This window comes from Typha latifolia, chromosome 8, assembly GCF_019914945.1.
Source record: "Typha latifolia isolate L0001 chromosome 8, TyphaL0001v2, whole genome shotgun sequence".
Classification (NCBI taxonomy): domain Eukaryota; kingdom Viridiplantae; phylum Streptophyta; class Magnoliopsida; order Poales; family Typhaceae; genus Typha; species Typha latifolia.
In genome coordinates, this window is record NC_133093.1 from 151,190 (window position 1) to 176,545 (window position 25,356).

Sequence of the window (25,356 nt, forward strand, 5' to 3'; positions counted from 1 at the left end):
TGCGAGAATAAATCATGAGTAAATAACTGTACAGATAATTAAGGATTACATAATACGGCAAAACATCAATTATAAGAAAAGTGATAAACTGGATAGTATTCTGAATGACTAGGGAAAATATATAAGAAAGGAAAAAGAGAATTAGAAAAACCATGATGGTATGATAAAGGTCTGACAATACGAGTAATGCTCCATTAATTTGCTTGCATCATATCCCCGTATCTGTGTTTGACCAAAATCAAGCTCTTCATATCTTAAGCTTTCCTTCACTGTTACATTTGCTAGATCAGCATCTCTCTCTTTCAGAGATAGCTAAGTTACAATGATGTGTTGCAGCTTTGACGCTGCCTATCCCCAGATATGATGATTGATCATGATTCAAGTAATTACTCATATTTTGGCATTCAAATTCAGTACAAAAATTATCAGTAAGATCTCTTCATCTATTCCAGGAACTGTTTTCCTTCAAAGGTTTGTCCGAACTGCCAATTCGATGGTGCGACATTATAGGATGTCACAGTTCTTCCGCCGCTGCTTGTTACTTCAAAAGACAGTGGCTGCCCTTGTAGATCTGCATCACACTGCCAATTCTGCCCCCAGTTTCTCCCCATCTGAATCCATCCTGTTTTTGATCCTTTTACTTTGACAGCCATGACCACACCATCTGAACCCACATTGGTGATCAGAACTTGATGGAAGTAAGAGCTCCCTGTCATTGTGAACCTCATGCCTCCAAATCGTTCGCAGTTTACCCTGCATTGATCCACTAAATTAATGAAAATCTACATTTCTTTAGATATATGAAGAGCTGAAACCAATATGCATGTAGTCATGATAATTACAGCTTCCTCTCCCAATTGAGCAATAACGTATCAAACCAAAATAATCTTAAGCATAAAAAAAGAGTAAGTACTGAGAAGATCATGATAGCTATGCTTCTTCAATAAAGTTGGGATGAACCTACAAGTTTTTACTCCATTAAATATTGAAATTTGTTGCTAAGAAGATTGACAACTGTTCTTCAAAACGATTTGATACAAAGATGACTGATATACAAGGAGAAGGAAATTCTTTTGAGTAATGCAGGAAAATTACAGCTGATGCATTAATTCATATACCTTCTGTATTGAACTGGTATGATATCGGATTTCCCCTTTGCAATCTGAACGAATGCTGCCTTGGACATCTCAAAGTGCTCCCTGGGGAAATTGCACCAACCTCCATAATCATCAGGGAGACCATAGTTTGGAGCACAAAAGTCTGTTGCTGTGACGACAACAGACGGACTGCCCTGCAAGCACCACAGGATGTGATTCACGCACCTCACCTCAAAGCATCCACCACAAGCACTACCTCTTTCAAACAATGCACTGCTCACTCCAACACTGTTCCTCCCATAGCCTGATTTGTCCAGGTCTCCGAAACCACAAGCACCCCCTTGGGAACACCAATTCATGTAACCAATTCAGGGCCGAAGCAATAGCATCCAAAATATAGAAAGAGCTTTGCTAGAATGCCATACTAGTTTTATTCTTTTAGCTGATGGAATATGGTGTTTGCTGCAGCAAAACAGCCTCATGTGCAAAGGTAAGAAACTGAAACGATCTCAGTAGGTGAATTACAACCCATTTAGATTTTGTTATGTTAGCTAAAGCACATTGATATATAAAAGAGCAAAGGGAGTTCAAAAAACACCAGCCTTTTATTTCTTTTTGCCTAGTAGTATGTGATTGGTTGCATAACAGGAGCCTGTTTTCCATAGAGAAAGAACTCAAAAGTTGAAACTATATAAGAAGGGCTATTTGGGTTGTAATAGATATAACTTTTGGAGAAGACTAACATTGGATAGTAACAATTTTAAGGTGTCAATTTCCTATGAGAATAAGCATAAAAGAATCCATTCTCATTTCTTATTAACCAAAATGAAATGCCACTGGAATATGAATACAGAGTTTCATGGCAGTCCTAGAATTTATTAATAGCAAAAATCAACTTGAGGGAAGTCAAATATACCAGTAACAGTGGTGCCTTGTGTCTCTTTGGCATAGGTTGCTGTTGCCAATCTCCACTCTTCAAACCTCTCTCTTCTGATACTGACGCCTGCTGCTCCTACCCAAGGAAACAAGAAAGAGAAGAAGAGGAAGAGGAGTCTTCTCTGGAGCACAAAACCCATCTGTTTTGATTTGGAGGGAAGTGCTATTCTTTGTTTCTTTCTCCTTGCTCTTTTGGCTGGATGGATGGTAGTGCAGCAGTCAAAAGGGACAAGACTAGAAGAAAATAAGGGAAGGGAGTCTTTCTTTCTCTTTATTGGGATTGTAACTGGTAAAATGCTTCTTTTTTTTCCTTTCTTTTTCCTAAGCACTTGCAGCTCTCTCTCTCTCTCTCTCTTCCTAGGAGAAAAAAATAAATAAATTTATTGGTTACATGAATTTGGCATGAAAGGGTGGGAACTTTTGCAATTAATGGATGGTAAAGATCATTAAATGAGACCATGGGTGTTAATGGGTTCATAGGAATGGACATGGGAGCAAAGAACTGGCAGGCCAAAGTGGACCAACCACACTCCAGACTGTTGTTGTTTAATTACTTGTGCAGTGATGTGAGGATCCTAATAACAAATACTTGCTTTCTTCTCTTTAGGCAATGGGTATTGGTGGGAAGCACTAAGTAGAAAGACAGTGAAAGTGGAAAGAAATGCTTTCAATTGAAAGCTCTTCTTTGCAAGGATTATTGAGGAGTTAGGATTATGGTTTTGAGCTCTTCTTTTAAGGCCAAAACTCATGTTGTGAGGCCTTAATTATCTTATAATAATTTGGAATCCCTTGCTAATGGACGCAAGAAAGATGAGGTGGTGATGATTGTAGGAATTCTCTTCTCACTTGTAGTAGGACAAAGCCCCCCCCAGAAACAAAGTGCTGCTCTTTTTTCAATGTATTATTCTCTGTGGCGTTGCAAGGCAAAAGAGAAAAGGAAGAAAAGAAGTTTAATTAAAAAAGGTCCCACCGAGATTTGAACTCGGGTTACTGGATTCAGAGTCCAATGTCCTAACCACTAGACCATGGGGCCAGGAGGTGAATTCAATAACAAGTATATATCTCTGATTACATATAAATTGATGATCCCTTTTTCGCTAATATACTTGTGCAGCATCAATTTCTAAACTGTAGAATGTAGATCTGAAGGGAGATATTCAGAGTCTTATTCCACTTAAAAAGCCTCTGGAGAACTCTATCATCCAATGGAAAGTGTGGCAAGTTAAAAGTCCATAATGTATTTTTTCACTCTTCAGAAACCATCCAGCAACTTCACTTTATAATACCTGATAAAGAAACATAAGGATATGGAGGTAAAGAAATCCAAGCTAAATTCCATAAAGCTCTGTAACAAGAAAGTAGTGTGAAACTTTATGATTACACATTATCCTGGACCACCTAACTCATATAGTTTCCACGTTAAACTCAAATTGATCAAAAAGAGAGGAAAATAAAACTCTTGGTTTAGCTTCCTCGTGAATTTACATGCTCCATGGTATCTGCATGCAAAAAGTACAGCCACTAGGTAATTCAATATGAGAAATAGAGTAGACGAGGTCTCTTCTTGTTGATGCATTATAAAAATATTTGTGCCTAAGTTGACCATGTTTCACTCATGGGAAATCCTTATTCTGCTTTGGAAGCTTGCAGTGTCTCAAAATTGCATTGATGGCCAATTCCAAGATTCGAAAAATTAGGATTGGGATAGCGACTGGGATTGAATTGAGATTGGGATCGGGATCGACCTCCCGAAAAAACAATACGTATTGGGTAGATCGACCACTCGAATTGGATTGAATTATTTTTTAATTACATAAAATTTTAAATATTATTTAAAAATGCAAAAAAAAATCTAAAATTTAGAAAAAATGACAAAAATGAAAAATCAATACTCGCATATGAAGTCTAAAAACAAAAACAAAAAATACCTCATTCAGCATTTTGGTACTGTTGTAATTCAAGTTACACATACATTGTGCTTGCCATATCTGCAGGAGATGAGTTACAAATTACAACCATAAGATCCCCTTAGCGAAATAAACTGAACACTTAGGTGAATTTATTGCTCTAAATATATGTTATAGCAAGTGAAATAAAACTAAAGATAACTTCGATTCATTCTACTTAGCTTATAGTCTACGCTCAAGAGGAAGAATTTATAGGTTACGTGAAACTTAGTTTGCGAAAAGTGATTCATCTGTTATCTCATAGAAGAAAGCATAAGTGATACATCTTCACTAACCATATTCATGAAGCAAAACTTGTGCATAATTAAAAAATATATATGTATATATTTTTTTTTCTTTAAAAGACTGAAGAGCCAACTTGCCTTCGATATGCTGCCTGGACCCACCAGTATAATAGAATCTTTTTGAAAGAACTGCAAACTTGTCCCATTCAGGACCTTTCATCTGGTGGAACTGCTCCTGCAATGTGGGATGACACCCATGCAAGAACAAAGCTTGAAAAGATTCAGGAAGACCATTCTCTGGAAGTGATTTCAATTCTGGGCATTGTTGTATGATCAAAATCTCAAGGGAGAAAAAGATATCAAATTTAGGCAGAGTTGTTAGCTTGGCGCAATTTCTAATCTCCATCTTTCTGAGGAATACAATGTCTTGCAACTCCTCCAATGATACCAGCCTATCACAGTTCTCAAATAGCAACTCCTTTAATATTGCTGGGTGGCCATTCGTGGGCAGCGCTTCTACTTGAGGACAGTTCCTTACGATCAACTTTTCAAGGGCTGGAAGCTTGTCCAGACCAGGAAGTAATATTAATTCAGGACAGCTTGCTATCTCCAAAGATCTGAGGGAGACTAGCACTCCTGATCCTGCCAGAGATGTCAGTCCATCACAACCAAAAATGTACAATTTTTTAAGCTTTGCCAATTGGTGCAAACTGAGTGCTGATTCAGAAGTACTTAAAATGGAAGTACTTAAAATGGAACAACCTTGTAATCGCAAGACAGAGAGGAGGCAGAGGTTCTGCAGCAAATTGGAAAATAAGTTTTCTGTCAAGAGTACACTCGGATAATTCAAGAGACACAAGTGAAGGAGGAAGCGCGGCACTGCCATCCTCTCCCTTCACTTGGGTCAATGCAGTATCTAGCGGCTCGGTACATCCATGCAGTCTCAGATTTTCAAGGGATTTGAGAACCTGAAATCCACTCTTTGGCAAGGGTCCTCCACCAAAGTGGATAACTGCATCTTGTATAGACTCCAGATGATGAAGATGCAAGACATCTAGGAATATACATGCGCTAGCTTCCAACGCAATAAGTGCCTTCACTGAGTCTATTGACCAACCATTGGTGGACAGCTTTATACAGTATACTGCAGATATATCTATACCAACTAGTGTAGGAGGGCAGGGAGGAAATTCTGATAACTTTGGGCAGCCAGTAATACTTAAAGTGCGAAGACAAGGAAACAGTGAGATATTTTCTGTTCTAGGCCACTCCACTAATTCTGGCATGTCTGCAAAGCATAGTTCCTGCAAAGAAGGAAATCCTGTCACCATGCCACTTCCATAGAATTCATGACCGACTCGTTTTACTGCATTCATTCTAGTGATTTTCAAACTTTTGAGTAATGGTAGCTGTCCAAATGGTGGGATCAACTTCCACCCCCTGCAATCATGGAGATGAACATATTGCAATCTATTAAGCCAATCTGACTTCAACCAAGTGGGAGATTTGGTACCCGGATACCCTACAATGATCAGATCCTCAAGACTGGGATGTGGTCTTAGAACTTCCAGTACTTCAGTGTCCTTGTCAGACACGCTGGTCCTGGCAGATGATCCCCATTCCAAATGCAGTTTAGTAATGTGTCCTTTGTGATCTAACTGAGCCTCAACAGCCTCTTGCCTGCTCTCGACATTCTCAAGAAACTTAATAGCAAGTTTCCTTCGAAGCTTGTTCATGTTCTTCAGCTCTTCTATGCTGTGTCCTCTCTTCCTCTCAACACATAATTCTCCTGCTCCCTGAAGACATGGAAGTTTGCCCATCCCAGCTAACATGACAATGTATTCATCAACATTAATGTGCGAAATGCTGGTTAAGTTGCTTGTATTCCTGGGAAAACTAACATATCTTCCAATGGAAAAACATTGATGATAGTGTACAGATAACACCTGTAGATGGTAAAGTTTACAGATCGAATCAGGCAGTGGATAATAACTGCGTTGGAGAGCTAAGTACCGCAGGTGAATTGAATGATCAATGGTATCTGGCAACCTTTCCAAACAACAACCACTTAAGTCCAGCACACGCACATTTTCCAACTCTTTGAACACATCATCTTGCTTGAAAATGTTTGAGCAAAACCGAGATTTCTTGTGAAATATTAGACTACGCAATTTTTTCAATTCACAGATACTCTTAAGCTGATCTACAATCACAGAACAAACAGACAAATGGCGAACCGATGGTGGTATCTTTGCAAAGTTATCTTCTAATCTAAAGTATTCACCCTCAGAAACATAGAGGGCCAAATCACTCATTAAGTCATGCATAACATAATATGTTTCATTACCGCGTCTAAGTATTTGGAGGAATGATCTAGATAATAAGTCCTGGAAATAGCTCCGTCCAATATCCTCTATGCTCAGATCAGTACTACCTTGAGGCTGAACAAAACCCTGTGCGATCCACATATTAACCAACCGGTCAGGCTCTAGAAGGCAATCCTTGGGGAATAAACTGCAGTATGCAAAGCAGTTCTTAAGGTGATCTGGTAAGCCTTTGTAACTAAGGCTTAGCATTGTCATGATGTCATTTGATACATCATCTTTCAAACTTCTATGCCATTCTTCGGCATTGGGATTAGCACTCAATCGGCCTCCCACCACCTTTATGACTAAGGGCGAGCCCTTCAGCCTCTCAACAATTCTGTTACCAATACTTTGCAATTCTGGATGATCATCTGGATTTTCAGACCCAAATGCATATGATCTGAAAAGTAACCAGCTATCCTTGTTGTCTAGACCATGCAAAGAGAATGGGGACACTGAATTCAACATTGTTGCTACTAATTGCATTCGAGTTGTCACCAAAATTTTGCTCCCTCTCTCTACATATTTCAAAGGAGCAAGCAACTCCCTCCATCTTTCCTTATTTGTAGTCTCTTCGACCTTCTCATCATACCAAACATCATCTAATACTAAAAGAAACTTCTTCGAATCCAGTTTCTTTTTAAGTTCTTCTTGGAGCATATTATAGCTGAAATTTGTTAAGTCAACAGTTTTATCATCAGATGCAGATATTAAGATCTCTTTGGTAAGTCTGATCTTATCAAAATTATTAGAAACACAAACCCACATCCTCAGTTTGAAATTATCTGCTATTCTTTCATCATTATAGATCAGTTGAGCAAGCGTAGTCTTCCCAATGCCTCCATTACCAATTATAGGATGCACTGCAGGATTATATCCATTGTTAGATTCAGTGTTTCCCTCTATCTGAAGCAATTGCTCTACTAGAGCCTCACACTCCTTGTCTCGCCCAAAAACTTTGTCTTCATGCAAGAAGGAGCTAGTTATACGCCATTGTGCGATCTCAGGTTGTTGTATGACATCACAATTCTCTACCCCCATCATTTGGAGAAATGTCTTCGTGTTGGTTTTAATTCTATCTAAGCTCTTCAGTATCTTTGCTAACTTCGATCTGAACTTGTCATGGCCAACTAGACGCTTGCCTATACTAAGAGAGGAGGAGGCTAGGTGACTCATTGAGCTTTTGTGCTCAACTTTTGATTTCAGAAGAAAATATTCAAGCTCATCCATGAAATCCTCTGCATCATAAACCGCATCTTTAATTTTGTGCAGCAGTGTCAATTGGCTCATGCTAAAGTTCTGCCTCTTTTCTGCCATGCCCACTACCATGAGGGTCTGCATCAGAGTGGTCTCTAGCATTTTGAGATCGTTCTCCATGCTCAACTGCCAATTACACTGGCTCGATAAATAGGAGCGAGTCTTGTTGATCATTACCTTGATAATAGGAGACACAAGCCATCCTACAGCACTAGCTATTGATAGTTCAGCCATATAAAAGAAGTGCCACGTTTCTGCAACATACAACAACACCTAATGTAAGTGGATGGAGAAAGAAGCAGCAAAGATAAAGTCGAAGACAGAATGAAGGATGCAGGAAAAATCCTAGGCTAAATCAAAATGAAAGATGATGTTGGATGGAGCAAGAAGACGGAAAGAAAGATTAGAGTCTGTCTGGGCCGACATAAAAACATCCAAACCATAGTTTTGAACAGATTAGATAAATTTGATCACATACATGTTAAATAAAAGCTCAATGGTAATGGGTAAAAGAGAAGTTCCAAATTCTGAGGGGAAACAGAACTGCAGCAAGATGGTAGATAAGTGGGAGATGAGACCATTAGTGCAAAAATACTCCAAGAAAAGGCAACAAGGAAAATGATTGTAATACCCGAGCTCAACCACACCCAGCATTTGTTTCGACATGACGATGCATGTGGCTAACTTCAACGAGTGTCTAGACAACCACGAAGGCCTAAGAAAGAAATCACTTTCTCCAGTGGATTCCAAAGGATCCATTAACATGGCATACAACTTAGATGATACATTTGAATGATAATTACTTACTAGTGATAGACTCACATAGGCCGTGACAACCTATCTGCTAAAACCTGCACCAACTCTCGATCCACAACTGAAAGTATAAAACAACAACAAGTGAGCCCACATGATCCCAATCTTCCACAAAGTTTATTTTTAAAGCACAGGTAAATGATACGATAAGTCCCGACAATATTCAAAGCTTGCTTATACCCGATAGACAATTTGTCTAATTGTCTAGGATTCACAGAATCAAACCTCAGAAGTACGCCCTAATAATAATAGTAAGGATTGTTGAAAATTGACTCGAATCAAGAAAACCGTTCAAACAGGCTGACGACGGTCGAACGGATTTGTTACATATTGCTGGCATTCTGAATTTTTGCTCCGGTATTCAAACAACGTTTATCTCTATTCGAACAATTCGGACGTTTGATAACTTGAGAGTTTGGAATGAGCCAGTGTTCGAGAATCGTTCGAATAAGTTTGCAACGGTGCATGGGCGTTCGAACGCAGTCCACCCATTCGAATAGTTTGCGAAATGTGTTTGCAGTGGTGCATAGGCATTCAAAGCCGTCCGTCCACTCGTTCGAACGGTCCGCTAATTTCTTCTCCTCCAAGTCACTCCTATAAGGGTTTTAGGGTTGATAGAGGGAGAAAAATAGAGCGAGGGTTTTGCAAGAGGAGAGAGCTTTGGGAGATAGCACTTCTCTATTGTATTGGGAGAGATTGGAGCGTAGAAACACTTATATTTGCATCTCTACTAGTGGATTGAAGCTTTGCACCGCCTGTGGATGTAGGCACATTGCTGAACCACGTAAATCTCGTCTCTCATTCTCTCTTCTTTGTAGTTTGTGATGTGATTCGACCAGACTCGTGCATGAATGACCTATGAATCTCTTTCATATTTTGGTTTCTTAATTTTCTTAAAGAACAAGAATTCTGGCTGTCGTGTTTGAACACGAGGAAATCGCGTTCGAACACCCCGTTCAAATGTATGTATACGTTCGCAAATACAGAGAACGCGATTTGCACGTTCGAACGCTTGGAATTCGCATTCGAACAAGCCATTTGAACGTCTGCATACATTCGCACATACAGAGAACATAAATTGCCTATTTGAATGTGCTCGACCCCGTTCGAATGTGCTTGGCAAGAATGCACTATTTCTAAGTTTATCATTTTTTTTGTTTTACTTGTTAGGTTAGCCTCTTAAGATATAGAAGACAACTTTATTGGATTATCGATGAATATTGAGTTAACTTGTCTTCTTCCTCTATTCTGAATCTTCTCCCTCCTCGCTCAAACCCTAGTCGTGTGCCACCTCGACGCCGGCTACCCCTAGCCTCCATCGACTGTCGGACCCTCCCTCTTTCTTGGGATACCGACCACCTTCTCCCTCCTCGTTCTTCACTCAACATTTCGTGCAAACCCTACCTATATCCCATGTCCACTCCATCTCCTTCTTCATCACCACCACCCATCATCCTCATCTCCACCGTAACTTTGCCTATTTTCGTCCTAGCTATAGTCTGAATCTGTAAAGGGTGTAAATACAAAAGACGTAGATCAGAAAGATACAGAACGAACCCATCTTGTTTCGTAATTTTCTGGCTACGGGAGAATATCTAACAAATATTTTTCTCCGACTGTGTGGACTGCTTTCTTGCACCATATATTTGAAGTTCTTGATTAGCTTGGGTATTTGAAGTTCTTTATATTTAGCATCTTGATTGTGAATTTCTCATTTATTATTGATATTAGCTTAGCTAATATTTAGTTTACCCTAATCCATTGTTATTTTTATTTGATTTGTTTGTGAGTGATTAGAAATCACTTCCGCTGCTCTCTACTTAATTGGAAGTTTTGCGTGACAAGCAGTTTCAGAACCTAAGACTTTGGATTTAGCGATAGCATTACATTTGGTGTATTGATTTGTAAAAATGTCGGGATCATCCAAATTGAGAAAAAAAATTTCAAATGCAAAATTTGGAGAGAAATTTGATGGCACTAATAATTTTAGGATGTGGCAATGTGAAATAAAGGATGTCTTGTTTCAACAAAGTTTGGACATTACATTGGAAGAAAAGCCTGAAGAAATCACATACAAAGATTGGAAGAAAATGAATCGATAAGCTTGCAGCATGATTTTGCTTTATCTTGCAAAAGACCAAAAGTATTATGTAATGAAGAAGACATCAGTGAAGAGCCTGTGGACGAAATTAGAGGACAAGTTCATGATTAAGAGCATTGAAAACCGAGCTCTAAAGGTTGGAACACCTTTGGCCGAGCACTTGAATGCTTTCAACAAGTTATTTGCAGATTTATAAAATTTGGATATGGAGATATTGAATGAGGACAAAGCTTTGATGTTATTAAATTTATTGCCCGATGTATATGACCATTTGACTACTACCTTATTGTCTGAAAAAGAATCAATTTGTTATGATTATATTACAAATGCGTTAATAAATAATAAATATCGCAAGATGGATAAGCAGGTTCATACGGACTCTCCATCTAAAGCTTTGATAGTGGGTGATAGATCAAAAACTAGAAAATTTAGTAAGCGAGATACATCATCTAGCAGAAACATTCCCACTAAAGATGAATGTTCATATTGTTGCAATAAAGGGCATTGAAAAAAGGATTGTTCAGCATTGAATAGCAGATATCAGTAGAAGGAAAAAACAAATATGGCAAATCTTGAAGATGAGATTAATAATTTGGATTTGGATATTGCACTTACTAGTTCATCTGTATTATGCCATATAGATAAGTGGATTTTGGATTCAGGTTGCACTTATCATATGTGTCCTCATCGTAATTAGTTTCGCACTTATCATATGATAGTATAGTTGTGACTAAGGTCAAGGTCCAACATTAGTTGGAGTTGACCAATTATTTACATATTTGATTACTTAGAATTAGTACGGTACACTCAGTCACTTTATATTGGTAGAGACAATTTGTTTGACATCTTCGAAGCTTCATTATAGTTGTTGCCTTCGAGTTTTGAAGTGGTGCACTCACTTTGCAATGGTGTAGACCATTTGAAGCTCTTCGAAATTCTTGTAATATTTGATTGTTTGAATTTGGCATCTTAGGGCGCGACGATGTATTTTAAAATTCGCAGTCACTTTGCAATGGTGGAGAGGAATCTGTTTGAAGTTTTGGAGTTCTCGTCAAGGTGGAAAATTGTTGAAGATTAGCTTAAATCAACAAAACCGTTCGAACGGGCTGACAATGTTTGAACGGGTTTATTGCATATTGCTGGCATTCTAAATTTTTATTCCGATATTCGAATGACGTTCGAACGTTTGATAACTCGAGAGTTTGGAAGGAGCTAGTGTTTGAAAGCCATTCAAATGAGTTTCCAATAGTGCACAAGCGTTCAAACGTCGTTCACTTGTTTGAACGATTTGCGCAACGTATTTGCAGTGCACGGGCATTCGAATTCGTCCGCCCGTTCGAATGACCTGCTAATTTCTCCTTCAGGTCACCCTTATAAATACTTTTTTTTTGGTTTTAGGATTGATAAAGGGAGAAAAATAGAAAGAGGGTTTGCAAGAGGAGAGGGCTTTGTGAGAGAGCACTCATCTATTGTATTGGGAGATATTAGAGTATGGAAACACTTGTATTTGCATCTCTACTAGTAGATTGAAGTTTTGCACCGTCTTTGGATATAGGCACATTGCTGAGTCATGTAAATCGCATCTCTCGTTCTCTCTTCTTTGTGGTTTGCATATATTTGAAGTTCTTGATTAGCTTGGGTATTTGAAGCATGGATGGTCGTGCGGACTGGCACGAGGGGTGCCACATGGCACCCCTCCTAATAGCTTCGCCGCTCACCATCGACCTCGTCGTTGAGCTACCCGGCCCTGATCGTTGCCCGCCGCTCGCCGTCACTTTGTCGGGTCTCCTAGCCCACTTAAGAGAGAAAATAGAAGAGATCCGGACCCACAACTTAAGTTTTTAACCCCTCTCTCTCTCTCTTTATCTCTCTTCTCTCTTCTCTCCTAGGTGGGCTAGGGCACCCGACGAAGCAACGGCGATGGCAAGCGACGGGCGACGATCGACGAGCGATGGCAACGACGACTGTAAAGACAAAGATGAGTATCCCTTACCTTTTTCTCTCATTCTCTTACGGCACTACCGGCAAGTGCCGCGGTACGTGCCGTGCCGTGCCGGCCGGTGGTCGGCACGGCAATCGTTGATTTGAAGTTCTCTATATTTAGCATCTTGATTGTGAATTTTTTATTTGGTATTAATATTAGCTTTGCTAATATTTTGTTTATCCTAATCTATTGTTATTCCTGTCGGATTTATTTGTGGGTGATTGAAAATCACTTCCGCTGCTCTCCATCTAATTGTTTGTTTTGCACGACAATAATAACACTAAAAATGCATGTCTCCACGCCTTGCTCTAGGAGATTCTACGGTACTATCATACTCAGCCTTCAATTTATTTGATGTCAAGCACTAGGTGTGTGCAGTGAGACATAAGGGTAAAGGTATATGTGCACGTATATCCTAAATAAAAGGAATACGTTGTATAACAAAAGATGTCCATTTATAGCACAAAAGCCAAAATAGCAATTCACTGTATGCTGAATATAAACTAGTAACATATAAAATGAATGTATTGCACCGAATGCTTGATAGTATATTTCATGGTAAACAACAACATAACAATCTGTCACACATCTGAATTATTGCTTAATAATAAAAGAAAAGTTAGGATGTCCACTTGGCTATAAAACGGGAAATTTTGACCACCCTGCTGCAACATGTATGTTAGCCAACCTTCATACTTGGTTCTTCGCATCTCGTGTCACTTGCATGCAAGGCTCTGTGGTATTGTTTCCTTTCAGTTTATGCATTTATGTGTTACACAAAATAAACACAATGGTAGAGAGAGGGAAAGTCGAATGCAAGGAGACACGTGCTTGTCGCAGCCATGCCACAATTTACACCTATACTTGTGTGTAGTTGTCCCAGAATAGGAGATTCACATGCACAAGAGTAAAGATAAATGCTACGATATTTCATTAGGTGTATGCAAGGAAGAAGGGGCATTGGTAATAGGTTTGGTAATAATGAACAAAATATTTTTGTAATTTGACTAACACAGTAACTAGGGCAACAACTTTCCGATAAACAAGGTGATGATAGCATACTTGATTTCGATTGAAATCCAGACGTTTCACCGAAATATTTCGCACTTCGTTTCTATTTGATCCGAAACTCTCCTCTAAAACTAGCATTCAATCGAAACAATCATAGTAATAATTTTTTTAATGTATGCTTTAAATTCAAAGTTAGATTTGACATGAATCCAACTTGTATGAAACCATTACAACAAAATTAGAATCGAAATCGACCAAAACATTTCATTTTTTAACCAAGTCGAAACCCGAACGGAAACTGAAACTTTGAACACTTACTCGCATACATATCTACATACATATATAGATATATACCTACATCTACAAACAGATCATTGCACCTACATCTGTCTTGCTGCTTAGTTCTAGCAACTAAGTATACTTACGACTTAGCACCCTCAATATTGACTAAATAAAGAAGATGGGATAATTGAATGCATAAATTTTCAATAAATAATGCAAATGTAAAGCTCGCAAGTCATAACGATTGCTTATTTGAAATCTTTCTTTTGCCATTACCTTCAAAGGTGAGGTTTTGAGCTATGATGAAGTGGGAGGAGGTGGTGGTGGACTTATCGGAGGAGGTGACGCCGGTTGCCTTCGGTGGCCAGAGATGGTGACATTGGCGTGGAACCAGGACGGCGAGGGGCTGCCACCGAGTTGAGAGAGGGAGAAGGATTGGGGAGAAAAAGAAAGCGAGAAAGAGGGGAAAGCATGGATTTGCTGAGTCAACAGGGATGTAGAGGAGAATGGCCACCTCCACTCCTCCTTTCTTATATATATATATATGCTTTCTCTTATTATTAAAAAAGAAAAAGAAGAAGAAGACTGTAGGCTTGTATTTTGACAATGATAAGTGGTGATAAGAAGAGCCAAATAATGGAATAGCACACTGATTCGCCCTAGTTTAAGGGGGAAACAGCTTTCCACAGTAGTGCCGTGCCATGTAATACATGTTAGAACAAAATTCTGTGTAAATATATTATTGCTTATATAAGTTTTTAGAGTTATTTGGAACTTTATATATAATATTCAAATATTTAAAATAATCATAAATAAAAATTAGCAATTTGACCGACGGAGTAACACCGGCTGAACTAATAATCTAGTAATCCCACCTCTAATAGGATAGGGTCAATGTCTGATCTGATTTTAATAACTATATTATATAATAGCTAAGGAAGTCACCATATTTATTCAAATTATTACCGTCTGCTAAATCTTTGGAGTAATAACTCCCAGAACTGAAAAAAAGTTAACACTATAATTTTCCCTTCTTTTGAGAGAATATGACAAGAAAATTACTGAAAAAAAGACTACCATCTTAAATAAGGGAATACTATCTTACAGAAGCAATGCACAGAGAAAAGGGAAAATGAGAATGAGCAGTCTCCAAGGCTCTTTTAACGTAATAAAGGTCGGTCAGGGTACCAGAATGCAATCAACAGCATGTCTTTAAACAGATTTACAGCAAGACGTCGCCTCCAAACTATATTGCCAATTGATGGTAGGAAAATGAAGCATCAGCGACCGATGTTACTGAGCCAGAACAGCAGAGGAAACTGGACTGCAGCCATGAAGAGAAGAAAATAATGATTCCTGCTAGGATGTTTCTCATAACTCCTGGTTCCCCCAAGAAGAACCCTCTTCATGGTCTTCACCAGGAAAACTCCCATGCACACACACATCCATGGCAGCAGAAAATAGTACGAGAAACTCCAGATGATCCTAGCCAAAATTGCAAGAGAAATACCAGCAAATCCATATCCTGCATATGCCACAAGGTCCAACAATGGTGCCTCACCGCTGCCCAAGGAATATAGTAAACTTTTTAAAAGCAGGATTTGAAGAAACCAGCCTACTATTCCTTTTGTGAACTGTAGACTAAGAGCTTCTGGGGTAAATCTGTACAGTAGAGTAATATTTTTCAGAGTGAAGTCATTCTTATATGATTGTAGAAGCCCAAAGTATTCACATTACCTTCCAAAAACACCTAAAGCAAACCCTGCAAGGACAACATAACTACCGAATGCCATGAGAGGGATATACAGATCTGGTGCGTTTATGTCATGAATCGGAGGTTTGTAGGAAAGCCTTCCCCCAACTGGTTCAGTAATTCTTGTCCAATGTCCCTGGATAAAACCAACAGAAAATGGTACAATACTTTAAGTTACAGGTAGCTAACCAGGAAGACATAGGAAAATTAGAACATAAACTATCCCTCACCCTGTGTAAGAAGGGAAACAAAATAACCTTCAATTTGTTCCTCACGTATTGACCATTTACTTGAAAATAATACTGAGGGTCAGATAGGTATTCTGTAATCTGTCCACAAATAATGAAAAGTTCTGAGCTTCTCTATGGAATGTAAATATCAGATCTAAAATCTGCAGAATGAGAGTGAAATAGTCCTACTACAACGATGAATGCTGTCGTCATTATGTCCAACTCACATTGCTTTGCATAAATTCAGAGCTTGACCCTAGAAATTTCTCCCCATATGCTCCTAGCCCACTACGGATTAGTCCAGATCCAGATCCATAGAAGGCATTTCCGAAAGGGTTTGGCTGAGAGTTTGTGGAAATCCCAGCTGAGCCTCCCAGATTGTTATTCATCTCTGTGAAAGCACCTGAAGAACTGAACAAACAAAAAATGTTAATGAAAAGCATTATTTGACAAGTGACAGCTATATTCCAGCACAACAAGCATGATAGCCAGCTGCAGGACTTGACAAAGTAACCTTCAAGTTGACTGATGGTCTAAAATGTTGTCTTATCCACATATCGGTCATAGGTTTAGAAAACCTAATAAGATTGATGCACAAGAACTAGGACTATTGAAAGTATAACAAAATAAAAATCAATATGATCCTTCAAAGCACTCTGAAATCTTTAGCACATCCCTTATAATTATAATATCTACCTCCACGAGGAATCGATGATGCACAAGAAAATGTAAGAGTTAAGTCTACACCATCCCCATTTAACATGATTCGCTTTTTCTCAATCACTTGACCCTGTCTCCTAGAAAGTCTAAACATTTTTCTCAATCTCTTTAAAATGTAATTGTGGTCCTTCTGGAACCTAAATTTAACATGCTATACTAGATCTTTGTCCAGTTTTATACAGAACTTTATGATCAAACTTATACTTGGAATGATGCCACATCATTGGCAGTGAACAGAACAAGTTTAACCAAATGGATGTCATGTATCTAATGAGTCCATTTATCTTGTTAAAGATGAAGTATTTGCATGATGTCTAACATAACATGTGTTGGCACTGGACCATCCAATGCTTAAGGTCAATTTGGACATCTGTGTAATGAATTGATTGCAATTGGTTGCTTATATGTAATGTATTACAGTATAGACAAAATTATTGCCAGGTGTACCCTGCCAAAAATTGAGTAGAAAAAGTAACCTTCATTTTTTATATTGTAAACTGACAACTTCCAAAAGGAAAACAAGAGATCACAAGAGCTCAAGATAATTACCAATTTGACTAATTCTCTTCTCAATATTGTATGAAAATTGGAATGTAAGGTTAGAATATGCATTAAATCAATAAAAAATGCAACTTTCGACAACCTAATTCAGAAATATGCTACTCAAATTAACAGAATTATCAACAAACCATCATTCTATCTATATAAACTAAACTATCTGCATAAAAGGCTGACATTCCCGGTTTTCGTAACAGTTACTAAAGCAAATGACTAACCAATAACAAATCTCGCTTGGCAATTAAGGAAACAAATAAAAGCCCCACAAACAATAAGCGAATCAATAAGCGATAAGCCCTATAACATCATGTTCACAAATTGAAAAGGACATCTTATGTTAGGGATACTACAAGAAAAATGAAACAAGGATTGCATGCCACCATAGATGCCAGCAGGCAAATTCCTCATTTCGTAAGCAAAACATGCTTTACAAAGTGACTTTCTTCTAAGTATCTTAAAGAACCATTCTTTTGAGGTCTAATCGACTGGCAGTTAATCAAAACAAAAAAAAAAAACCTTCTAACCAAGCATTATTAATTATAGTCCCAGGAGAGGAGATCTTAACACAAAAACCGATTCCAATCTAAAGTTAAAGTCTTTCGCTTCCCAAATTTGTACCTTGAGCGAAACACATCTCCTCAAATTAAGGAAGCAACTAAATTCTAGCTAGATCTACGTTTAACACAGCGCTTCCCATTCCGAATGGGAGATTATCCAACTAATCAAACAGAGCAAGAAATTGCATGTTCTTAGATACCAACAAAGGAATGATCCAGATCTGAAGCCAATTCGAGAATGCTACGGTGGTGGCATGATAGGGAGAAGAGCGAGGAGTAATACCTGTGAGTCGCCTCTTGGATCGCAGAAAGTCGGGGGGGTTGGAGTGGAGATCAAAGTAGGGAAGAGCGAAAGCCGAAGCGGTCCGTAGAATAGAGAGGCAAATTTTCAAATGACTCCCTAACTTTTGTCTTTTGTGGTTCGACCCCTACACAATTGAAATTTATTTAGACCAATGATAAAATCGCATCAGTATCCGTATTTTTTCGATACAGATACAGACAGACAACTTTAATCATCATATTTATAAAATATATACACAGTTATAGATGGAATATCAAATATATCTATATTTATTTTTTGAATCCATATAAAAAACTTTTAATATTATAAAATTATACCACAATAGTAGATATTACGAACTGGCCTAATCCGATTCGTAACGGTTCCGAAATTTAGATCTTAGCTTGATAGTCCTCCAATGACTAGATGGATGCTAGGGTTAGTTCGTGGTGTGAAGAGAAAGAAGTTGCTATGGAAGAGGGAGGTTAGAGACTGAAAGAGGCCAACCAAAGACTTGGGCGGTGAAAAAAGAAAGGTGGGAGAGGGCGCCAATGATTAGAGTCAAGAGAGAAAGAGATGAGGCTAAAGCCAATTCCAATCCAGATAAAAAATCTCAATTAGGGTTTCCTCCACATATATATAGTAGCTCACTCTAAGGACTCCATAATTAACATAAAAACACTCCAAACAATCATAATAATCCCTAACTTAACCCACACTTTTGCCACGGTGCATTCGAACGTGTCCGATTGCGTTCGAACGTAAAATTTTTGTTCTCTGTCGATGCGAACATGATGCAGGCGTTTGAACGCGCCAATTCCGTCCTCTGTCGATGCAAACGTGATGTAGACGTTCGAACGCACCTTGGCCAAAGTAGATTTTATTAATTCTACTTACTCAACTAGATAAATAGGCTCATTCCCATGAACCCAATGTCACGCGTGGAGCCAATATAGAGCGAATCGTATCAGTAGATGTGCAAGAAAAGTAAATCCACATTAAAAAAAAAAACAAATAACAAAATGACCTTTTTATATCACCATTTTTATAATATTTTAAACTATATATATAGGCATATGGATATTGATTTTTTAGAATACTATTTCCAACTCATATCCGTATAGACATAAGGCTCAAAATGTAAATATTGAATTAGTAAAGCATAATTTAAACTATTTTCAGTTTTTCATATAAACATCTGAGGAAATGGCAAATGGAAATTTATATATAGTTCTGATTTTTATAAGAAGTAACCTTCACCAAGTAATCAATCATATGCTCAGAGTTATATTCAGCGTTCCAGATTGTCCATTGAATCAAAAAATTACAACAATCAGGAATACATACAAATAATGCTTGTAATGTAAATTTGATATCGAATACGAAGGAGTAGTCCATCTTCTACAAACTTTTCAAATGCATTTCTTCCAACTCAATCAGGAAGTAGATCATCTCACAATAAGGTTGTACTAATAAGAGCTGATTAAATGAAGTCTTCAGCTGAGATGAGAATTCTTTATCTCCACTTACTACTATCAGTAGTCTACTTTACCAAAGAGAAAATAACCTTTGATGCAAAAGACGTCGAGGCTCATCATCTGATTGCACTTGAATAAGTGAAAAGAATTATGCTACTGCAGTAATGCTTCTGAAGTTGAGTCTGCTATCAGAATTCATTACCTAGAGAATTAAGTTAATCCTCCCTACAGGCTAAGAGTATGATTTCCAAATCCTGATAAAAAAAGAAAGATAAATTTAGATGAATTTACCATTTGATGAAAAGAATAACCATAGAAAAGGGCGATATTGGTTGAGCTGAAAGCATATATGAGCTTTAGAAAGATGTACCTGGGAACTAGTTAAGGTTTGTGGTAGAAGAAACAAGCAGCTCAGGGAGAAGATGCAAGTACAAGCTTTAGAATGATTTACTAACCGTATGACTAGGAATTCAGCATCAAGCAGAACTTTCTTCGAAAAACATCAGCAAGTGATTTAGCTCTACCTGCCACCAAAGATGATCAGAAGTAAATATCCTTTCCATAAAGGGGGTTTAACAGCCAAAAGTAATCGTTAACTTAACTAAAGGACAGATGGCTATAGCATTGGAACTGTTAAGGTCTGTATGGCATAACTTGGATATTACCTTCAAAAAAATTCATCTCCTGCACATTATTATAACGAGATAATGTAATTGAGCTAAACCTTTTTGACAATGTAGTTGAGAGAATAATGAGGTCAAGAGAGGAAGGCCAACTGGTAACAGGAAAACAGTGAAGGCTTGGAGGATTTGTACAAGAAACACTTATGAGGGACATCCATTGGTTCTTTTATGGAGGAAAATGACCATTCCATTGGAAAAGCATATATGTTATATATGTTTTTCAATTAAGAACTTCCTGAGCAAGCAAGTAAAGCATTATGGGATACCTGTAAGGTGACAGTGGTTTCAATTTGGTTCCTTCTTTGTGCTCTCCAACTTACAGACTACAAATTCACTGGCTACCTTCTAAGTATATATTATGTTGGAACTGTCTTTTACCTTTCCAGATAGAGTAGTACATTTACATACCTGTAGAATCTTTTCAGGAACATGGGCAACCTTGTTCCATTCAGGGCCTTCCTTCTCTTGAAGCTGCTTCTCTAACATTGGATGACATCTTGACACCAAGATTGTTTCAAGAGAGGCAGGCAGGCCATTCTGTGGCAGTGATTTCATATCAGGACATCCACATATGGCTAATGTCTTGAGGGATGTAAGACTCTCCAAATCAACAGGAAGAGAACAAAATCTGCAGCAATCTGAAATCATCAACTTCCTAAGGGAGACGAGAGATTGTAATCCAACCAATGATGTTAGGCCTTCACATTCTCTAATATTCAAAGTCTGGAGAGAAGTAAGGTCGTGCACATCTAGTCCCAATGATAAGGAAGCCATAGAGTGGCAGCTGATAATGGTCAAAGTGGAAAGACAGGTGAGGTTCTGCAGGTATCTGGGCAATAAATCTGCTACAACCTTACAGTCATTGATTTCAAGAGATACGAGTGATGGAGGGAGGATGCCTCCGCCATCATGTTCCACTTCACATGCAAGCAGCTCTGAACAATGAGTTAGCTTAAGTATGTTGAGGGAGCTTAGTAACAGAAACCCTGAGACTGGCATTGGGTCTTTGCAGTTTCTAATGTCCAACTCATGAATACTCTTTAAGTGGTCAGCATGGAAGCTGCTATTAAGGAAGCTACAGCTGCTAGCTCTTAGGATAAAATGTGGCGCTGATAATGTCAATGAGTTCAACAAAGATGAGCCTGGGAGTGATCCTGATGTTATATCCACTTCTATTCTTAGTGTACTAGGAAATTGGAATTGCGGTGTTCTTAGTAGTCGTGGACATCTACTGATATGTAGTCTTTGTAGACGTGGAAACAGAGGGCCATTCTCTGTTCCAGACCACTCTTCCCATTCTGGCATTCCATCAAAAAGTAAATCCTCTAAACATGGAAAACCTTTCACCTCTCCATTTCCATAGAATTCATGGCCTATTTGTCTTACTACAGCCATATTTTTCACTTCTAGACACTCCAGAGATGGGAGCTGTCCCAAAGGTGGCAGAACTTCCCACCCCATGCAGTTGTACAAGCAAATAGAGCTCAATCTGCTCATCCAGTTTGCCTCCAACCAACTGGGAGACCTGACTCCACCATACCTTATTATGCTCAATCTTTGTAGATTTGGATGTGGCCTAAGGGCTTCAAGTACTTCAGAATCCCTATTACAAATGCTAGCCCTTGCATGGTCACTCCATTCAAGCGCCAGTGTATGAATGTGTTCTTTGTGATCTAGATGGGCCTCAGCACCCTCTTGCTTGCTTTCAACATTCTCAAGGCACTTAACTCTAAGACTTCCTCGAAGCTTATTCATGTCCTTCAGCTCTCCTAATTTGTGTCCCCTCTCCTTCTTGACATGGAATTCGCCTGATCCCTGTAGGCAAGTTTGCCTTCCAAAACCAGATATTATGGCACCACCCACATTTGTAACATAAGCATGCCTCAACTTGATCAGGCTATCAATATTTTTCGGGAAGCTAACACATTCACTTTCACGGCAAGAATGACCATTTACTACCAACACCTCTAGATGGTAAAACCTACTCAGTGACTCGGGCAATGGCTTAACAGGAACTTGGAAAGCAAGGTAGCGCAGATGTATGAGTAGATCTATAGATCTTGGTAACTTCTCCAAGCAGCAACCAGCCAAGTCCAGTACACGGACACTTTTGAATTTTCTAAATAGATCACTTTTAAGAGATGCTTTCCGGCAGTGCCATGATTTCCTCCAGATTAGCAGGGTACGCAATTTTTTCGATTTGTGTATCTTCTCAAGCACTTGCAATGAACTAGAGGCAACAGACAAATGGCGAACAGTAGGTGGAACTTCAAGAAACTTATCAGCTTCAATTCTCAAATATTCATCCTTTGATATGTTTCGGGCCAAGTCATTCATTAAGTCATGCATTACATATTCTATGGGAAGCCCTAGCCATGATCTCTGGAAAAAAGATCTAGACACTAGATCATTGAAGTATCCTTTCCCTATATCTTCTACGTCATTATCTTTGCCCTGGGTTTGAACAAAACCCTGTGCAATCCACATATCGACCAACCTATCTGGCATGAAATGCCAATCCTTGGGAAACAAACTGCAGTATGTAAAGCATGGTTTGAGGTGTTCTGGTAGGTGTTGATAACTCAATCTTAGAACCTTCATTATATCATCCGATATATCACTTTCCAAAATTTTATTCCATTTTTCAATGTTTAGATTAGCTTTTAGCAGCTGTCCAATCACCTTTGCTGCTAAGGGTAAACCCATTAGTCTTTCAGCAATTTGCATGCCAATTTCTTTTAATTTTGGGTGCTGATTTTCATCTTGATCACCAAATGCATGTTTCTTGAACAACGACCAATACTCTTCACCTACTAATCCCTTTAGAGGTTCTGAAACTATTGTACCTAGCAGTTGTGCGACCTTGTCCGTTCGAGTTGTAACCAAAATTTTGGATCCTCTTGACCCATTACTAAGAGGAGCGAACACCTTCTTCCATAGTACCTCGTTCTCCCAATCTGTCCTTTCCTCATCACACCAAACATCATCTAAGATAAGAAGAAATCGCTTGCGAATTAACTTCTCACTTAGGACCTTCTGCAGCTTATCAAAGGTCCTTATATCACTGTGATTCTGATCTGATGCTGACTCTAAAATGTCTCTTGTAAGTCCAATTTCATTGTAGGTATCAGAAACACAAACCCACATCCTCAGATCAAAGTTTGTTTGTATGCTAGCATCCTTGTAAACAAGCTGGGCAAGAGTAGTCTTCCCAACACCCCCAACACCAACTATGGAAATAATGGGAATATGCCTACTGCTAGATCCAGGTTCATCATCTGTCTCAAGTAACAGCTGCACAATCTTATTCAGCTCATCTTGTCGGCCAAAAATTTGATCTTCTTCAATAGAAGAGCTAGTTATGCGTGATGGTGAGATCTCAGGAGTTCTACCTGCAGCAATAACATCCAAACCAACCAGTTTAAGTAAGCAATCTGCAGTTTTTTTCACTTCATCTAATCTCTTCAAGATTTCAGTCAGCTTCTTTTTGGGTTGGTCAGCTCCTAGCAAACGCTTGCTAATTTGAAGTGAAGATGAGGTAAGGTAACTTACTACGGTTCTATTATCCGCCTTTGATTTCAGGACCATGTAATCAAACTCATCCAGCACATCCTCGGCATCATAAACGGCGTCTTTGAGCTTGCGAAGCAATTTCTTCTGGTTCCCATCCTTGATCTGCCGCCTCTCGATGGTGGTTACCGTGGCAAGGATCTCTGTGAGGGCAGTATCAAGATTTTCGAGGTCTTTCTTCATGTCCTTCGTCCAATTGCGCTGGCTCTCTAAGTAGGAAGAAGCAGTGTCCATCATCTGCTTTACGATTGGAGATGAAAACCATCCAGCCACCGCAATCTCTGCCATATGAAAAAAAGAAGACCCTCTCCCTACTAATGGCAAGAACACTGAATCCAGAGAGGAGGAAGACAGGAACTAAGCAAACAAAGAATAGCAGGGGATGAATGATTTCAAGAGAGAGAGAGAGAGAGAGAGAGAGAGAGAGAGAGAGAGGGAAAAAAAAAGCTAACAGAACAATGGGCAAGAGGATTGATCAGAGATAAGTAGGAAGACATCAATGCGACAATGCCAAAAATGAAAAAGCTACAAGGAAAGTACGGGTTATCGGTGGAGACCCAGTCCCAAAAGCCACTACCAACTAAATTTGATACCCTATTTACCATTTTGTGGCGCTGTGAAGTAAGATAGCTAGATCTGGTTGATAGTTATGGCTTTGATATTAAAAATTATACATGTAGCCTTTACAGTCTAAGAAAAAGAAGGAATTCTAACTGCAAAGTTTTACTGAAAGATGAACGAGAATAATAAGAGAAATGATGCCCAATCGGCATGCAGTCCAACAACTTGCCGAAAGATAAAAGTAATAAAAAGAAGAAGAAAAGGAATCATGGATTATTTATGAAGACATATGACACACCTCATTACGCACTACTCTAGCAACAAAAACAAAAAAAAAAATCTCAATAAAAGTCAAACTATTCCCGGAGAAAAGCATCTATACCTAATTGCCTCACCTACAAAAGGGGCTCCCGAGCGACCACGCAAGCTATTTCGTAATAAAGCTTCAATCTTTGGAGCATTGGCAAAAGAAAACCCCACATCCTAATTGTACATACCCTCTTCACAAAATTGAATCTTTTAGCAAAAACTCGGATACCCATCTCCTCCTTTCCTGAAAATTCCACCGCGCTCTTACCAAAGCTGAGATCTTTTGTGTTGGGCCATTGAAGTATGTCGGATTCTTTGCAAAACTTGAATTCCATTTTTATTTTCACCACTCCATTATACTATTTATCGTCCAATAGTAAAATACTAAAATGTGCTTAGCATGGACGATTCAAATGTCTCTGTCCAAAAGAAAAGGCATAGCATGGACGCATGCAAATTGAGATAAATCGAGAACAATGGTTTCTCACTGAAACAATTCAAACCAACAATAGCAATAATTATTCAGCATCAAATTCAAGCCTTTGGTCTCTCAGCAACCATGGCTTCTGCATGCTTTCTTCTCTTTTCTTCCATCTCCTTCCTGTGTGAAGTCTGC

The 25,356-nt window shown here is 38.7% G+C and overlaps 3 protein-coding genes, 1 non-coding gene and 1 pseudogene across 5 annotated transcripts; all 5 read right to left on the reverse strand.

The window, feature by feature from the left end:
• Positions 1-69: 69 nt before the first annotated feature.
• LOC140793505 (expansin-A16-like) lies at positions 70-2,176 on the reverse strand. Its single transcript, XM_073145011.1, has 3 exons — positions 2,014-2,176; positions 1,119-1,437; positions 70-753 (listed from the first exon to the last, which is right to left on the reverse strand). The coding sequence occupies exons 1-3, from the start codon at positions 2,171-2,173 to the stop codon at positions 444-446; spliced, it is 789 nt and encodes a 262-aa protein (XP_073001112.1). The 5' UTR covers positions 2,174-2,176; the 3' UTR covers positions 70-443.
• Positions 2,177-2,994: 818 nt separating this feature from the next.
• On the reverse strand, positions 2,995-3,066 carry TRNAQ-CUG (transfer RNA glutamine (anticodon CUG)). The gene has a single exon. It is a non-coding gene; the product is annotated as a tRNA-Gln (tRNA).
• Positions 3,067-3,181: 115 nt separating this feature from the next.
• Positions 3,182-14,480, reverse strand: LOC140793504 (disease resistance protein RGA2-like; annotated as a pseudogene).
• A 616-nt stretch (positions 14,481-15,096) lies between these two features.
• LOC140794076 (uncharacterized) lies at positions 15,097-18,284 on the reverse strand. Of its 2 annotated transcripts, none has more exons than XM_073145915.1 (5): positions 18,140-18,284; positions 16,249-16,432; positions 16,022-16,120; positions 15,776-15,927; positions 15,097-15,700 (listed from the first exon to the last, which is right to left on the reverse strand). In XM_073145915.1, the coding sequence occupies exons 2-5, from the start codon at positions 16,408-16,410 to the stop codon at positions 15,319-15,321; spliced, it is 795 nt and encodes a 264-aa protein (XP_073002016.1). In that variant the 5' UTR covers positions 16,411-16,432; positions 18,140-18,284; the 3' UTR covers positions 15,097-15,318. The 2 variants fall into 2 exon arrangements, with proteins under 2 accessions (XP_073002016.1, XP_073002017.1); XM_073145916.1 differs by having other exon boundaries at positions 15,097-15,601; positions 18,140-18,261.
• Positions 18,285-19,394: 1,110 nt separating this feature from the next.
• LOC140793670 (putative disease resistance protein RGA3) lies at positions 19,395-25,075 on the reverse strand. The gene is made up of 3 exons (XM_073145314.1): positions 24,929-25,075; positions 20,709-24,227; positions 19,395-20,141 (listed from the first exon to the last, which is right to left on the reverse strand). Exons 1-3 carry the CDS (start codon positions 25,073-25,075, stop codon positions 20,094-20,096), a joined length of 3,714 nt encoding a protein of 1,237 aa, XP_073001415.1. The 3' UTR covers positions 19,395-20,093.
• Positions 25,076-25,356: the final 281 nt, after the last annotated feature.

Excerpts from the sequence above, each read along its gene's own strand:
- LOC140793505 (XM_073145011.1), bottom strand. The coding sequence starts at position 2,173 with ATGGGTTTTGTGCTCCAGAGAAGACTCCTCTTCCTCTTCTTCTCTTTC. Across the intron at positions 1,438-2,013 it reads ACAAGGCACCACTGTTACTG|GGGGTGCTTGTGGTTTCGGA; the intron begins GTATATTTGACT and ends GGTGTTCCCAAG. Across the intron at positions 754-1,118 it reads ATACCAGTTCAATACAGAAG|GGTAAACTGCGAACGATTTG; the intron begins GTATATGAATTA and ends GGATCAATGCAG.
- LOC140794076 (XM_073145915.1), bottom strand. The coding sequence starts at position 16,410 with ATGAATAACAATCTGGGAGGCTCAGCTGGGATTTCCACAAACTCTCAG. Across the intron at positions 16,121-16,248 it reads CTGAATTTATGCAAAGCAAT|ATTACAGAATACCTATCTGA; the intron begins GTGAGTTGGACA and ends ATTTGTGGACAG. Across the intron at positions 15,928-16,021 it reads TGTTTCCCTTCTTACACAGG|GGACATTGGACAAGAATTAC; the intron begins GTGAGGGATAGT and ends GGTTTTATCCAG.
- LOC140793670 (XM_073145314.1), bottom strand. The coding sequence starts at position 25,075 with ATGGAATTCAAGTTTTGCAAAGAATCCGACATACTTCAATGGCCCAAC. Across the intron at positions 24,228-24,928 it reads GATTCAATTTTGTGAAGAGG|TTCCTGTCTTCCTCCTCTCT; the intron begins GTATGTACAATT and ends TTGTTTGCTTAG. Across the intron at positions 20,142-20,708 it reads TTCCTGAAAAGATTCTACAG|GTAGAGCTAAATCACTTGCT; the intron begins GTATGTAAATGT and ends CTTTGGTGGCAG.